Here is a 16,677-nt window from a genome sequence, read left to right on the forward strand (position 1 = left end):
CGCCAATTTAGCTGACAAAATGCGGATGGAAACTGCCTGTTTACTAAATTCAACCAAAAAATTAAGCAGCAACCTAAACAAAGCAGATAAACTGGCCCTCAAATCCCTAAAAAATAACCGTGACATTATTATCACAAAAGCAGATAAAGGGAACGCCACTGTTGTTTTAAATCGGACAACCTACATTGAAAGAATGAACCATTTGGTATCGGACCATAAAAAAAACCTAACAAATGGTAAATTACAACCCCACGTAATGTGACAAAAAGAAAACTACTGAACTACTTAAATCAATTAACACATGGCCAGAAGAAACAATTAAAAAATTAATACCACAGTATGCCCACATGCCCAGAATTTATGGCCTGCTAAAAGTACACAAAACAGACATGCCATTACGTCCAATTGTGGAAGTAATTGACAGTGCAAATTACTACTTAGCTAAAAAATTAGCGGCCACACTCAAGTAATTGGTTGGTCATTCCCCTTCCTACATAAAAAAATACAGAACAATTCATAAACAAAATTAAAAATATTACACTCAACGACCAAGATCTATTAGTCAGCTTTGACATAACTTCCCTTTTCACCAATGTCCCAATCAGTGATGCTATCCTACTCTTATTACTAAATAGTTTAGGGAAATAACAACGTAGACTAGGATATACATTAAAATAACTTTTTAATACAAATCCAATATTTCGGAAACGTCACATTGCCATTTTCAACAGGAACTTGTGAGCAAGACACATGCATGCAGGCACAGCAAACAGTAAATGAGGACGAAGCAGGAAGCTATTCTTTCTCCTAAAGTCCTACTAGTGTCCCCTAGCAGGCAATGTTGGTATTCTTGGGCGATTGGGCTGAGGTCTTCTGATGTAGGTTTCCCAAATTTGAGGCAGTCTCATGCAGCCAAATTTGTTGAGGTTTGGATTGTTTCTTAGGGCTGAGGCTGATTCCATGAAAAGCCTTTCGTACTTGTATTTACTACGGTGAATGATCGTGGCTTTCTTCCACCATATTCTATGGCGGGTATCCAGAGCATGGTCTGCAAGACCAGAGTGGCTATATTGGTGGAACCGGATGTAGTCCTTGTGTTCTGTAATTCTGATATTGGCTGTCCTGCCTGTTTGGTCAAAGTAGGACAGCTTACAGCTGCAAAAGGACCTGGTATACACCAGGTAGGTCTGTGGGGGGGGGGGGTTGGTCTTTAGTGGAGCGGATAAGGGATGCCAACATTTTATATGGTCTGTAACAAGAAGTTAAACCGTGTTTTTTTAGGATTTTTGTAATTTTTTTCCGAGGTGTCTCTGATATAGGGTATGGTGATGAATTTAGAGTAATCCTTGTTGTGAGGGGGGGGGGGGGGGTTGTGGTTTATTGGTTTCAATATTTTTTGAATTGTTTTGGGAGGGTAGCCATTGGCTGAGAAAGTGTTGAGAATGTGGTTTAGTTCTGTGGTTAGGGCATTGTCATTTGAACAGATAAGTTTAGCCCTGTTGTGTAGTGTCTTAACGACACCATATTGTTGTGAGGAAGGGTGGTGAGATTGTTGGTGAATGTATCTGCCTGTATGGGTGGGTTTTCTATAGACTGAGAAAACCAAGGTTCCATCAGGCTGGCGGGTGACTAGTGTGTCTAAGAAAGGAAGGAAGTTGTTTTTTTTCTTCTTCCAATGTGAATTTGATTCTGGGGTGTGGCTGTTTAAGTGTGTTAAGAAGGAGAGGAGTGTATCAGAGCCATGTGGCCAAATAGAGAACACATCATCAGCGTAGCAAAGCCATATGGTTGGTTTTTGTGGGGCAGAGTTTAAGGCTTTCTCTTCAAAAGTCTCCATAAAGAAGTTGGCCAAGGGTGGAGAGAGTGGTGAACCCATGGCTGTCCCCTCTATTTGTTTGTAGAATTTTCCTTGCCAAACAAAATAGCCTGAGTTCATTGTGAACTGAAATAGGGCTGTGATATTGGGAGGAAATTTAGCTTCGATTAGCTCTAAAGTTTCCTTGAGTGGGACATTTGTGAATAAGGAGGAGACATCAAAGCTGACCATTATGTCAATATGTTGGAGTGTAAGGTTTTCTATGCTGGCTATGAAGTGGGTTGAGTTTTTATGTATGAAGGTGTGTTGCCAGTATAGTGTGTGTGAGAGCTTTGGCCAAATGTTTAGCTAGTCAATTGTTGTTTGGTGTCGCACTGATTAGATCGTTGGCTTGTCAAGAGCTCCTGAAAAGATTAGTAGTATTTTGTGTTAACGTTAGATATTTTACTAGAATTTTAAGTAGTATTGTTTGCTTTTTGTTTCTTGGTGTGTCTGTGCAATTTTTGCGTGTTTTCTGTTATTTTAATTATTATTTTTAAGAAAAGATAGCGTACACATGGCACCGATAAAGAAAAAAATGGCGGCCAGGTCGCCATGTTTGTTTAAGAGTTTTGATGTAAACGAATTTATGCAATGTGCTGTCTGTGAGATGTATGCCTTGCAAAGAGCGGTGGGAGTCTGGTTAGAAAGTGATAGTGGTGTTAATATGTGTAGAAAGTGTAAAGAGAATGAGGACTTCAAGCGTGTTTCGTGTGTCGAGAGTGATATCGTTAACGATAGTCAAAATGTAGAAAATGGCGGTGTGCTAGAGAATTGCGTGGTAGTGCCAGATAGGTTTGAGAGCGTCGCTGAAAGTGTAAATGAAGGTAGAAACACAGAAAGAATGGATGATTTGATCGATAATGAAAATGGTGAGATAAATGTGAGTAGCGAAATTGCCCGTTTGAATAGTGCGATACACAGAGCTAAAAGACTACTGGAGCGTATGGAAAAATGTGTGTTGAACGTACCGACAAATAACCGGCGGAAGTCTGTGACGGCAAATAATAGAATGTTCGTAAACGTCAATAAAATGAAGGAGCGAGTGCTGTATGGGGATTCGCTATTAAGAGGCGTAATAATTGAGATTTTAACGAAGTCGTACCAGCCGGGTGCGAACATAAAGGATGTCAGCGAATCTATTCGACTGCAAAAACAGAGGGTGAAAGAGATGATAATCGTGGCAGGAACGAATGATTTGAAAGAGGACAAAATGGAAATGATAGAGGATGTGAGGGAGTTGTTTGAGGTAGCAAAAGAGAAGAGTGAGAGAGTTAGGATGGTGAGTATCTTACCACGGTATGATAGTGAAGTGTTTAGAAGGAGGGCCATAATTGCTAATGACTTTATGCGTGGGTTATGCATGGAGAGTGGTGTGAAATTTGTGGAATGAGTTCGATGGGCGAAAGGACTTATATAAGATGGATGGGTTACATTTGAATGGAGTTGGTGTACGGAGACTTGAAAGAGTGTTGATGAATGATGTGGAAGTGGATGTACAGACTCAGGGAAACTAGATTTATTGAGAGGGGGGGGAGTAGATATGCAGACTTTAGGTGGGCAGTTAAGTGTATGAATGAGTATATTATGCCCGAGTGAGTACGACGGACAACAAATCAGAATGGGATAGTTAGTATAAGGTATCAAAGTAAGGATGGGACAAATGGGCTTCTGCGATTCATGTACACTAATGCCAGGAGTATTAGGAACAAGAAGGAAGAGTTTTTGGCCATGGTTGGCACTTCCAGGCCACAGGTTGTCGGTATTAGTGAAACATGGCTGACAGAAGATGATAAAGCTAGTGGGATTGAATGCGACGGGTATAGCGTGTTCAGGAGTGACAGGGTGAATAAAAAGGGGGGAGGAGTGTTATTGATGATAGCTGATGAGCTTCAGCCAAGGAGTATAGAAGTTGAACTGCAGGATGGGGAAAAAAGCACATTTGAGGCTGTTTGGTGTGAGATAGAATCTAGCAGAACAAAATATACAATTGGGTGCTGCTATAGACCGGGTGATGGAGTGGATGGTGGGGATAGTATGCATAAGCAAATAGAAGAAATGAGTGGAAGGAGGGTAATTATTATGGGTGATTTCAATTATGGTAACATTGACTGGAAAGAGGAGAGGGCACATGGGAGGAAGGAATTGGATTTTATGTGGTTATTAAGGGACAACTATCTACGGCAACATGTATTGGAAAATACCAGAGGGCAGAGAGTGCTGGACCTAGTAATTGCAACTGAGAATGTGGCTGTAACGAACATGACCATGTTGCCACCAATTGGTGAGTGACCATAAGGTCATGACTTGGGAGGTGGCTAAAGGAGTCGAATTTACAATTAAGACAGGGTACATGTGGAATTACCGGGCTGGTAAGTATGACAGGCTTAGGTGTGTGCTTGGCTCAATGCCATGGCATGTAAAACTGCAAGGGCTGGATGTTGATAGTGCATGGGAGGTGGTTAAGAACTGTTTGCAAGAGGCAATGGTTGACTGTATACCAAGAGTCCAAATAATAAATCAAGTAGGGGTTAAATGGATGAATAACACTATTAAGCTTGAGCTGCAAAAAAAGAAACAATCGTGGAGGGAATTTAAGGAGAAGGGTGACCATCAGGCGCAGGAACAGTATAAAGCTCAGGCCAGGATGGTAACAAGGGTGGTAAGAAAAGCAAAAGCAGATTACGAAAGGAAATTGGCCACGCAGGCTAAAGAGAATCCCAAACAGTTTTTTCAATATGTTGCAAGTAAAAGGAAAAATGCTCATGGTAGAATGATCTTAAAAAATGCTGAGGGTAGGGAGGTAACCGAATCAGTCGATATTGTGGAATTACTGAGCGAGCACTTTGCAAAAGTATATCATCCAGGTGGTGACTTTGCAGGAATGGAAGAACCAACAGCTTATACTGGAATTGTGATGAATGAAGTAGAGGTAACTAGTCTATTACAGAACCTCAATGTCAATACATCTGTGGGATTGGATGGTATGCCAGCTCATGTCGTACGTGAAGCGGCCAAAGAATTGTCAGTGCCCTTGACCATTTTGTTTAATTTGAGCCTCAGGACTGGGTCAGTCCCAAGGGGGTGGAAAGAGGGGAAAATAGTTCCACTGCACAAAGGTGGTTCCAAGGCTGCTGTTGAAAATTACCGGCCAATCAGCATAACAGGAATCATTATCAAGGTCTTAGAGAAAATAGTCAAGAGGAAAATACAAGATTGGATAGAAGAAAATGGGATACTGTATTGAGGACAGCATGGTTTTGTGAAGGGTAGGTTATGCCTCAGTAACTTGCTCATGTATTATAACACAGTGACGGCTGAACTGGATAAGGGTAATGGGTTTACAGTGATTCTACTGGACCTTGCTAAGGCCTTTGACAGGATACCACATGGAATTCTAATCAGTAAATTGCAGCATATGGGAATGGACATAGGGTTGGTGAGATGGATAGGAGGGTGGTTGACGGAGAGATATCAGAGAGTGGTTTACTCAGGAGTAGAGTCCACAAGACGGCCTGTGACTAGTGGTGTGCCACAAGGATCTGTTCTTGGACCACTGCTGTTTAATTTGTTCATAAATGATATTATTATTATTATTATTATTATTATTATTATTATTACGGGTATCTCCATGGAGTCAGTAGACTCATCACGGGAGACCCAAACTAGCAAAACAATATCTGTCATATCTCTTCTTGAATTCATTTACAGATGAAGAGCTCACAACTAAGTCAAGCAATGAATTCCACTCGTTCACCACCCTCCAGGCAAAAAACCTTGTTCTGACACCTTTGTTAACCACACTCTTCTTTAATTTCCAGGGATGACCTCTTGTTCTTCCATCACTATCACACAGCTGAAACATTTCCCCTGCATCAATCCTATAAAAACCTTTCAGTAATTTAAATGTTTCTATCATATCCCCTCTTCTTCACCTATCAACCAATCTCTGCAATCCACAAGCTCTCAATCTAGCAATGTAGGGGGCATTTTTTATATCACTCACCAACTTGGTCACTCTTCTCTGAGCCCTCTCCACAGCCTCCTCATCTCCAAGGAATTCAGGTGACCAGACCTGAGCACAGTAATCCAAATGTGGAAGTATCAATGCTTTATAAAGGGGGAATAATAACCTCTTTATCTCTGGATGTCAGTGTGTTCCTAAACAACCAAGTAATCCTATGTGCAATCTTGGACACCTCAGCAATGTGTCCTCTGAACTTCATCTCCCTATCCACCAATACCCCTAAGTCCCTAGCCTCATCAATCTCTTGGAGTACCTTTCCATCAATGTAGTACACAGCTGGCAATCTTTTAATCCCAAAATGCATGACTTTACACTTTTCCACATTGAACTGACATCCATTATCTTTTGCCCATTTTACCAGCTTATTTAAATCATCCTGCAAACTTTCAACACCAGCTTGATTTTTTATTGCGCTACACAACTTTGCATCGTCAGTAAACAACCGAATATCTCCCTTTAAGCCATTTTCTATATCATTTATATACAAATTAAACAACATTGGCCCAAGCACAGAGCCCTGAGGCACACCACTGGTCACCTGCCTCATTCTGGACTCGGCTCCTCCAGACACCACCTTATGGTATCTCTCCCTCCCTGAGCCATTCTCCTATCCATATCACCAATTTAATATCCATTCCCATCTGCTCCAATTTGTGTAACAGTGTTCTATGGGGTATCCTGTCAAAAGCCTTAGCAAAATCCAGAAGTACCACTGTGTAGCCTGTTTCTTTGTCCAACTCAGATGTTATTCTATTACGAATAGTTAACAGATTGCTAAGGCAGGATCTACCTTCAACAAAACCATGTTGGCCTCTCTATAGAGTATCATATCCTGATCCACCCATTCTTGAATTTTGTCTTTAACCAACTTTTCCAATACTTTTACCACACATATAGGAAAGGATCTGAGAGGAACAGTTCATTTGTTTGCGGATGATGCGAAGTTGGGTAGGGCAATAGTGAATGCAGATGACGTCAAAATTTTGCAGGATGATTTGGATAGATTGGAGGTCTGGGCTAAGGAGAATGGATGTCAATTTAATGTTGCAAAATGTAAGGTTATGCATTTTGGGGTGAAAAGATTGGCGGCAGTTTACTGCATTGGTGGAACCGTGCTCCAGGAAATTGATGAAGTACGAGATTTAGGAGTGTTGGTGGATAAGGAATTGAAATTTAGGGGACACATTGCAAAAGTGGCCAAATCAGCTCATCAAATCACTTGGTTGCTGAACAATACATTGACAAGCAGGTTATTGTTCCTCTGTATCGAGCCTTGATAAGACCCCATCTCGACTACTGTGCTCAGATTTGGTCACCTAGGTTTCTTCTTGATGGGGAGGAGGTGGAGAGGATCCAGAGGCGAGTGACCAAGATGATAGCATGTCTGTGGAATGAACCATATGAGAACAGGTTGAGGATTTGTGGGTTGCAAAAATTGGTTGATAGGCAGAGGAGGGGAGATATGATTGAGACATTCAAATTACTGAAGGGTTTCTATAAAATTAATTCAGAAGATATTTTTGAGAACAGGGCTGGTTGTGGGAGGACTAGGGGACATCCATGGAAACTGGGCAAAAGTGTGGTTAGTAAAGGTGTTAGAGCTGGGTTCTTTACTTTTAGAGTAGTGAATGAGTGGAATGCGCTCCCTGAGTCTGTGGTGGATGCTGTGACAGTGAATGAGTTTAAGACGAGGTATGATAGATACTGTATGAATGTCGAATAGTTGTGATGAATATGATTTGGGGCCTCCCTCGATGAGTCTAATGACTCCCTGGAGTTGCCCGTAATAATAGTAATAGTTTGTATGTGGGGGAATCAATGCCATCCACTATGGGACGTAATGGCACATTTTCCTTATGTATTTTTGGGAGTCCATAAATACGGGGGGGGGGGGGTATGGAGTTAAATGGTTTTAATTTGTTAGTGACTTCCACAAGCCAAGAAGTGACCTTCTTAAGGAGCCTGTGGAGTTTTCTAATTTGTGAATTGGTGGGATTGTACTCGATAGGGAGATAAGTAGCCCGATCTAACAATAGAGCTTTCAGCTTACCTGTATAATCCTTTTGGTTAAGCAATACTGTGGCGTTCCCTTTATCTGCTTTGGTGATTATTATTTCCTTGTTTTTCTTTAATTCCAGTAGAGATTTAATTTCTTTAATGGGCATGTTGGCTTTAGGTGGTTTTACTTTGGTCAGAACATAAGCCACATCCAGTCTGATATCGTTGGCGACATGGTTAGGAAGGTGTCGTATCCCGTGTTCAACTTGTATCATAATATCCTCTGCAGGTATTCTTCTGGGCACAATGGCGAAGTTGTGGCCATGTGAGAGGGTGTCGAGTGCTTCAGGTTTCACAATACACGACGAAAGGTTGACTACTGTTTCGGTAGGAAGTTGCGGTTTCGAGATTGCATTCTTCTTTATTAAATTTTCAAATTTTTTGACGTGTCAATCTCGTACTTTTTTAAATTTCTCTGCTGCAGTGGACAAGATGTTGTGCAAAATAGACCACATTTCATGGCTTAAGGTGCTTGAAAGGTCATTTTCGAGTGCCTGGATAGCTAAGTTAGCGTCACTCAGGAAACAGCGAGTAGTAGCGATTTGTTCCCGGTGTCATTAAAACACTACACAACAGGGCTAAACTTATCTGTTCAAATGACAATGCCCTAAGCACAGAACTAAACCACATTCTCAACACTTTCTCAGCCAATGGCTACCCTCCCAAAACAATCCAAAAAATATTGAAACCAATAAACCACAACCCCCCCCCCCCTCACAACAAGGATTACTCTAAATCCATCACCATACCCTATATCAGAGACACCTCGGAAAAAAATTACAAAAATCCTAAAAAAACACGGCTTAACTTCTTGTTACAGACCATATAAAATGTTGGCATCCCTTATCCGCTCCACCAAAGACCAACCTCCTTCCCCCCCCCCCCCCCCCCCCCCCCCACAGACCTACCTGGTGTATACCAGGTCCTTTTGCAGCTGTAAGCTGTCCTACTTTGGCCAAACAGGCAGGACAGCCAATATCAGAATTACAGAACACAAGGACTACATCCGGTTCCACCAATATAGCCACTCTGGTCTTGCAGACCATGCTCTGGATACCCGCCATAGAATATGGTGGAAGAAAGCCACGATCATTCACCGTAGTAAATACAAGTACGAAAGGCTTTTCATGGAATCAGCCTCAGCCTTAAGAAACAATCCAAACCTCAACAAATTTGGCTGCATGAAACTGCCTCAAATTTGGGAAACCTACATCAGAAGACCTCAGTCCAATCGCCCAAGAATACCAACATTGCCCGCTAGGGGACACTAGTAGAACTTTAGGCGAAAGAACTTCTTGCTTCGTCCTCATTTACTGTTTGCTGTGCCTGCATGCACGTGTCTTGCTCACAAGTTCCTGTTGAAAATGGCAATGTGACGTTTCCGAAATATTGGATTTGTATTAAAAAATTATTTTAATGTATATTTTAGTCTACGTTGTTATTTCCCTAAACTATTTAGTAATAATGCATAACCAACATCTAAGCCTTTCCACTAGAATATCCTACTCTTACAGAACATATTTCCACACGACATCACGGTCCTCTTTGCCCACATACTCCGCTCTGTTTATTTCATGTGGCAAAACAATTTTTACCTTCAAAAAGAGGGTACAGCCATGGGCTCACCACTCTTTCCCCCCCCCCCCCCCCAATAGCAAACTTTTATATGGAAGATTTTGAGCAACGAGCTCTAGAATCAGCATGCCTAAAGCCCAAAATTTGGCTCAGATATGTCGACGATATTTTCGCCATTTGGCCTCACAGCTGCCATGCACTAGATACATTCCTTAAACAACTCTCTTCCGTTCCTAGACACACTTGTCACACGTCTTCCTTCAGGCTGTCTCTCCTTCTCAGTTTACCGCAAACCTACATACACAAAACTTCTTATCACCACCCAACACAAAAACTAGGGGTCATAAGCACCCTTAAACACAGAGCTCAAACCATTTGTTCAAATGAACAAGCTCTTAACCATGAATATGAGACCATCAAACATACCTTTGTAAAAAATGGATACAGTATAAAAACCATTCACAAGATCCTCCACAAAGATACCACTAATAACAAAAAAGATTTCAAGAATGCTATTGCTATACCATATGTTAGAGGCATTTCAGAAAAAATAGACAGAACACTACACAAATACAACATCAAAACCACCTTTAAACCCCCGACAAAATTAAGACACCTACTCAATTCTTCCAAGGATCCCCTGCCACACTTTGCCCACCCACCCAGGGGTTTACAAAATAGATTGCACATGTAACATACCATACATAGGGGGAAACCGGGCGAACCATCCCAGTCAGAAAGGATGAACACAAACGTCACATAAAATACCTTCATTTTGGAAAAACTGGCTTTGCACCCCAAACATACCACAGAATTGACTGGAAAGGTACCAATTCCCTCCACCGCACCAAAACCTGGTTCGAGCGGAAATTCAAGGAAGCATGTGAAAATTTTTATTCAGATTTGGATCATGCTCAAATATGATCCGAATCTGAATAAAAATGATGGTCTAACAATTCCAAGAATGTGGAGGCCCCATCTACAACCTTCATAGCAACCACGAAGAAAAAAATCTCAATACAAGAAGACTTGAAGTGTTTTTTTTCTTTTTTTTTTTTCCTCCTGAACATTCAATAGCAATCTGTACTGTACAAATCCAGAAGATAATCGTAATATAACAATATAAACTGTATAGTTCCAGAAGAATCCTAGTACGTGAGGACTTTAGCAGAGTTTATTGTAGTTTTTATTTTAATTTTTGTTTATTTTATTTTATTTATTTATTTTTTTTTTTTATCACTAGAGGGCAGGCTAAGAAAAAAGATTAGTTAATCTACGTAGATGTAATTTATGTAATTTACTTGTATAGAGTGCAACAGCATGTAGCTTGTTCTTATACACATGTATCCTTCTGAAGATGACCTCAATACAGGGATCGAAACATTAATTTTATTATTAATCTGTAAAATAATCTTTTCAACACGTGTGTTTTGTGTCCCTAAATTCATAAATATTAATTCTATGTACATTTTATATTAATAAATATAAATAGAATTACACACACACACACACACACACACACACACACACACACACACACACACACACACACACACACACACACACACACACACATTATACATTTGTTACTTTATACATAAATGTATATCTATCTGTATATGAATCCTGAGTATTTTCTTCTCTGAAGTTCCCACCAATTTGGAACTTTGGTCTAGAGAAGAAAATATTCAGGATCCTGATCTTACACCACTTGTCCTTATCCATGAAAGAACTGAGGTTACAAATGATAAGGAAATCATATTTTGACATCATGATCTAGAAGACAAAGAAGCTGAGGGGAAACTTCCCCACACTGAGGAGCCCTTTATGCATGAAGCAGGTGTCATCCTTCATATACAGTAAGGACAACATTCTCCTCATGAGTTAAGCATAGCTCTCAGATACACCACATGGATCCTGAGGCTTATATCACAACTTCAGGACCTACATTCAAAACTAAAATGCAAAAGGAACAGAGCAGTGATTAACAGGTGTAATCAGTGGTGAGCTATGGAAATTTTAACAACGGGCTCGCGTCGTCGAGCAAAAAAAAAGACGTATTTCACACAAAAACTTTATTAATGCAGCTTGTGTACAAATTACAATGAAAGAACAATCAACCTCTAAAGGCTATAATTTTTAAACAAATATTTCATGATCTAAATATGAAATATTTGCACACAATCAACTGTGTTAATTTTTCTTACATAAGAAAACCATTTTTTAACTATCAAAATGTAATAAGAATGAAATGTTTTATAATTTTTTATAAAACATTCGATTGGCTACCAGAAGGGGGAGAAGGGTAAAGATGAGCTTATTTTATTTTCAAACTTGGGCACATTCGTTATAGAGGAGTTGACACAATAATTCCAACTAACCTATACACTGCCGAATAGACTAATTTTTTTTAGGTTACTGTATGAGTTTGTCGCTTAATATGTTTCAAAAAAAAATTTTTTTTTTTTTTTGAAAAAATAAAAATGTAAACAAGAAGAACAAGGGGCTTGCAAATTTGAGAAAAAATTAACAAAGGGCTCGCACAAGCCCCTTATAGCTCGCCACTGGCCTTAATGATATACAGTAGTGAATAAATTAATCCGAACAAGCCAAATTTTTGTGAAGTTTTTTGTTTTGGTTTGATTTTTGTTTCAGTTCACAATAATTTTGGTTTCAGTTTACTTTTTTCGGTTTTGAATTTAGTTTACTATTTTGATTAAGTGCTGTGTTTAACTGTCTCTACAATGTTTATTAATAGTGTGCATTTTGAATAGTGTAAACAAGTCGACATTTGTAGTGTTTTATTCACTTTTTTCTTTTTTCTTGAGTACATATTTTTGAGTACATATGCTGAGAAAGAGTACATATTCAAAAATATGTACTCTTTCTCAGCATACATCCATGACTCAAAGACATGCACTTCTTTTGTAATGCCTATAATCTCAACAATTTCACGCACTTTGACTCGTCGGTTATCCAATACCATATCGTGCACTGATCAGTGATTTCTGGTGGTGTTACACTTTTTGGATGTCCTTCACATGGATCATTTCAAGGCTGGTACGGCGCGTTTAAAGTTGGCAGCCCACTTCTTAATTGTCGAAAACAAAGGACAAGAGTGCCAATAAACTTTTATGAACTTCAAATGAATTTATTTTGGCTTTAAACCTTCTTTTACAAAGAATTTTATAACTGCACAATACTCAATTTTATCCATTACAAGGGATACAGAGAACAATTTTGCTTCCGACAGCTGTATAAAAAAAAATAGAATGACTTGCAATTTCACATGGATGCTTATGAGAGATGTACCAACTTAGAAAAAAAAAATCTTGCCGATAGTTTTGCCATTTATGGTCAAGGCTGAGAACTTTTCAGATCACCCACTTATAACAGACAGCTGCTGTTGTTTTATCTTCCTAAACTTTAACTAGTATTATTTTCTAAAATAGCATAAGTTCTATGTTTAAAATATGACTATGTCTAAAATACTGGGTTGTAGAGTTTCTAAGAGATGGAGAAATAAAAAGTACTTTCCTAAGATAGGCTCACTTGGGAAACAGCAAAAAAAAAAAAAAAAAAAGTCTAATAAAAGTTCCACTGGTTAGCAACTAGAATCAAACCAGAACCACCTGTGTTTTGCTACACAGATAATATGGGGTGAGGTCCATTTTGATTTCCTTGTCTCATGTACTTGATTTGTTGATCTTTATTCAACCTACCATGCAGTTACACAACTTCCATTGAATCCCAAGCAAAACAGCTCCCATGTGATATGCCATGTAGCAATAATTTATTTAATGGCATGAGCCAACCTAGTTTCAACATCCCATTGGTGTTTTCCTTATCAAAAGAAGTGGATGTTTCCTTTTTGACCTAGATGTGGTTTTCCAGAAGAGTAACGTATTCTGTAAACTGAGATATTTGTTGAATGTATATCTGTATATAAGGTGCTACGCAAAAGTTTGGGGAATTTTAATAGCATATGTGAAAAATCCTATGCTAGAATGAGTAGTATCCTTTGTGAATTAGTATGCCAATGGTCAGCAAGCTGAGAGGCTGTGTTCTTCTTGAATTATATGCGTTTTTGTAATGTGTGTTTTAGTGGTTTGCTGATTTTCTTCTCAAACTGAAATAGTGGATTTTAAGGAGCAAAGAATCTGCATCAAATTTCGCTTCAGTTTCAGAAAAACTACTGCAGAAAATGCTTACAGAAACGTTTGGTGATAATGCTATGAGCCAAAGCAAAACTTTTTTTTTGTGGTACAAAACACATCAAGGATGGACAGAAGTCTGTTGACGATGATGTACATTCTGGACAACTGTCAACAAGCACGACTCTGGAAAACATCACAAAAGTGCATGAGGCTATCCTTGCAGATTGTAGGCAAACTATCCATGATGTTTGTAATATCATAGGACTTGTATAGGACCATTCAACACATTTTGTTGGATGCATTGATGAAAAATTTGTGCTGAGACTGCTGAGCAACAACCAGAAAGAGCATTGCACATCTGTCTATAGTGAGCTCAAAGATCAAACCAGAGATGATCTTAACTTCATCTCCAAAGTCAAAAGTGGTAATGAATCATGGGTTTATGGTTATGACCCTGAGATACAGCAGTAGTCGTCATAGTTGAAATTGCCAAATTCACTGTGGCCGAAAAAAAGTGCATCAAGTTCACAGCAGCGTCAAGTCAATGTTGATAATTGTTTTAACATCCAAAGAATTCCACAAGAAAGTCCACAAGAAATTCTGTCCCCTTGGTCAAACTCTCAATGGGAAGTTTTACTGTAAGGTTTTGAAGTGGCTAAGGGAGAGAGCATTCAGCACAAACGTCCAGACAAGTGGAAGAACAGCAACTGATTTCTTCACCATGAATGACAACATGCCTGTCTACACATTACTCTTGTTTGGCAATTTCTGGCTTCCAGAAACATGACAGTCATTCCCCTCCCCCTCTGTTTGCCTGACCTAACCCCTGCGACTTTTTCCTGTTTTCCAAGATGAAATTCTTGCTGAATTGGTGCCTTTTGACATGATTGAGGAGATCCAGGCAAAACCACAGAAGATGCTTAACGCAGTTATGTTTAAGAACTTCCAGGGATGCATAGAATCATGGAAAAACTGCTGGGATCACTGAATACATTTCATACATTTCCAAGGGAACTACTTTGAAGGAGACAGTGGAAATTAGGAGTTAGGGTAAGTAATTATTATTTTTTTTTTTATAGTTAAATTCCCTGAACTTTTGGGTATCATCTTATGTTTTTCTCCTGAAGGTGAGTCAGTCTTACTGAGCTGAAATTTTCCTTTCTGAAACTTAAATTTTTCCCTATGCAAAATAAACAAATCAGCTGAAAAACACGCGCAATGTTGAGCCTGGAGAAACAACTTCCATCACATGTTGTATGTTTCTACGTGCAACTGTTCATGATGGATAATGCAGAAATATTTGAACCAAATTGAAACAAATGCCACATTACTTGTGGCACTTGTTTCAATTTGGTTTTTTGGCTAGTAATCTGTTAAAAAAATTTATCCTCACAAAGTTTAAACTTGATTCATAACTTCTTACTTTATCATAAAAATATCAGTGATGAGCATAATCCTGAGGTATGACCTGAGAAGCATCAGGACTTGTGAACTTCATTGAAGTAAGAATAATTTAGTTAAATATGAAATAACTGTTCATTTCATTTATTCTAATATTTGCCACCTCAGAAGTAGGTGTACTAAGTCGTGCTTTTGTTATATTTCAAAATCTGTGGAAAAACTGTTAGAGATCGGCTGAAAGTATTCTAAACATAGGGATTATATCTGTTTTTTCCAAATGGGAAAATCTAAACTTGCTGATCATGTCATCTGATAAGGATCAGATGGAGAAAGACAGGAGTATTTTCATAATTACAAATATAAATTTTTTCTATACGCGTATAGAAAAAATAATATGAATTTGTAATTTCATGCTACTCATTCAAAGTGTGATACTATCTTACTTCACATTTATATACTAATATATAACTGATCATTTCATGAAATTGACAAAAAGAATGCAATTTTTTGCTCATTTCATGACTAGTTAACAGAAATGCACATTCCAGTGATTTGCTGAAGATAGAGCTGGCTCACAAATGGAATGGGAAAGTATATGCACATTTTTATAATACATACTGTTCAATTTTGTCCTAATTATTATAATAATAAACACATGTGAACTTATTGAAATAACATTGCAGTTAACAAAAACATCATTACTTTTATATAGGCCCCTTGCCATCTCTATGATTTTCTTGATCTACAGGCCAACAGGGACATCACCCTCAGATGCATTACATTTCTTGCCAACATTGTAACTGCTGTAGCCAAATGGAATATTTCTGCAGAGACAGTGTCTACTTTGCCAGAATCATTATTTGGTGCATTATATGGCTCAACAAGATTAAAACTTTTGGAGAAGGTGTCAGTTTTGATGTTTTCTGGTGATGATGATATTTATCTGCATGCTAAAAGAATACAGGATATTATACGCGTATAGCTTGATAAAAATCAGCAGCTGGCTTGCTGATTTTATCTGAGATGAATACAGGCATTTTCCTCAATGAAGATTTGCTTTAAGAAAGTTTTAGAATTACAAAACTAGCAATTTTTTTGTTACAAATTTAATATATGGCAACTTGATGAAATTTAATTCAAAAATGTTATGTATATATATATATATATATATATATTTATAAAATTAAAATTTAACTAGAACCCAAGAAAGTATAACAAAAAACTTTAATAAATCACGACTAATTTCATCAGTGTTCTGAATTCTTCAGGTGAGTAAGAAATAACATAAGACTTATAAAAATAACAAGGTAAAAAACATGGACTTTTCAGCTTAATAAAAAGAAGCAGAATAATAACAGTCATATTTGAATAGGTGACCATGTGCTACTGTTGGCATGAGTTGAATGTGTGACTGGCACTCTAAAATTAGCTGTGTGACAGCTAATTTTAGAGTGCCAGTATTGGATTACTGTGCTATGGGAATAAGGCAAATTGTAGCTTAGATTGTTGTTCATCAAATGTGAAGGGTCCAGAACTATTTCTTTTGATTCTATAATTTGTCTTTCAAATTCAATCTTGCATATATATATAAATTGGTTGTGCAG

At 38.4% G+C, this 16,677-nt stretch overlaps 1 protein-coding gene across 1 annotated transcript in view; it reads left to right on the forward strand.

Annotated features, from left to right (window-relative positions):
- Positions 1–16,170, forward strand: part of LOC150107354 (armadillo repeat-containing protein 10-like) — a 92,372-nt gene extending 76,202 nt beyond the window's left edge. Inside the window, exon 6 of the mRNA XM_090391809.1 lies at positions 15,786–16,170. Coding sequence (XP_090247935.1) covers positions 15,786–16,055 — 270 coding nt within the window. The 3' untranslated portion in view covers positions 16,056–16,170. The remainder of the gene's footprint in view (positions 1–15,785) is intronic.
- The last annotated feature ends 507 nt before the right edge of the window (positions 16,171–16,677 follow it).

The sequence above is a fragment of the Typopeltis vanoorti genome, chromosome 4 (genome assembly GCF_054136105.1).
Source record: "Typopeltis vanoorti isolate ZY-2024b chromosome 4, IOZ_Tvanoo_1.0, whole genome shotgun sequence".
Classification (NCBI taxonomy): domain Eukaryota; kingdom Metazoa; phylum Arthropoda; class Arachnida; order Uropygi; family Thelyphonidae; genus Typopeltis; species Typopeltis vanoorti.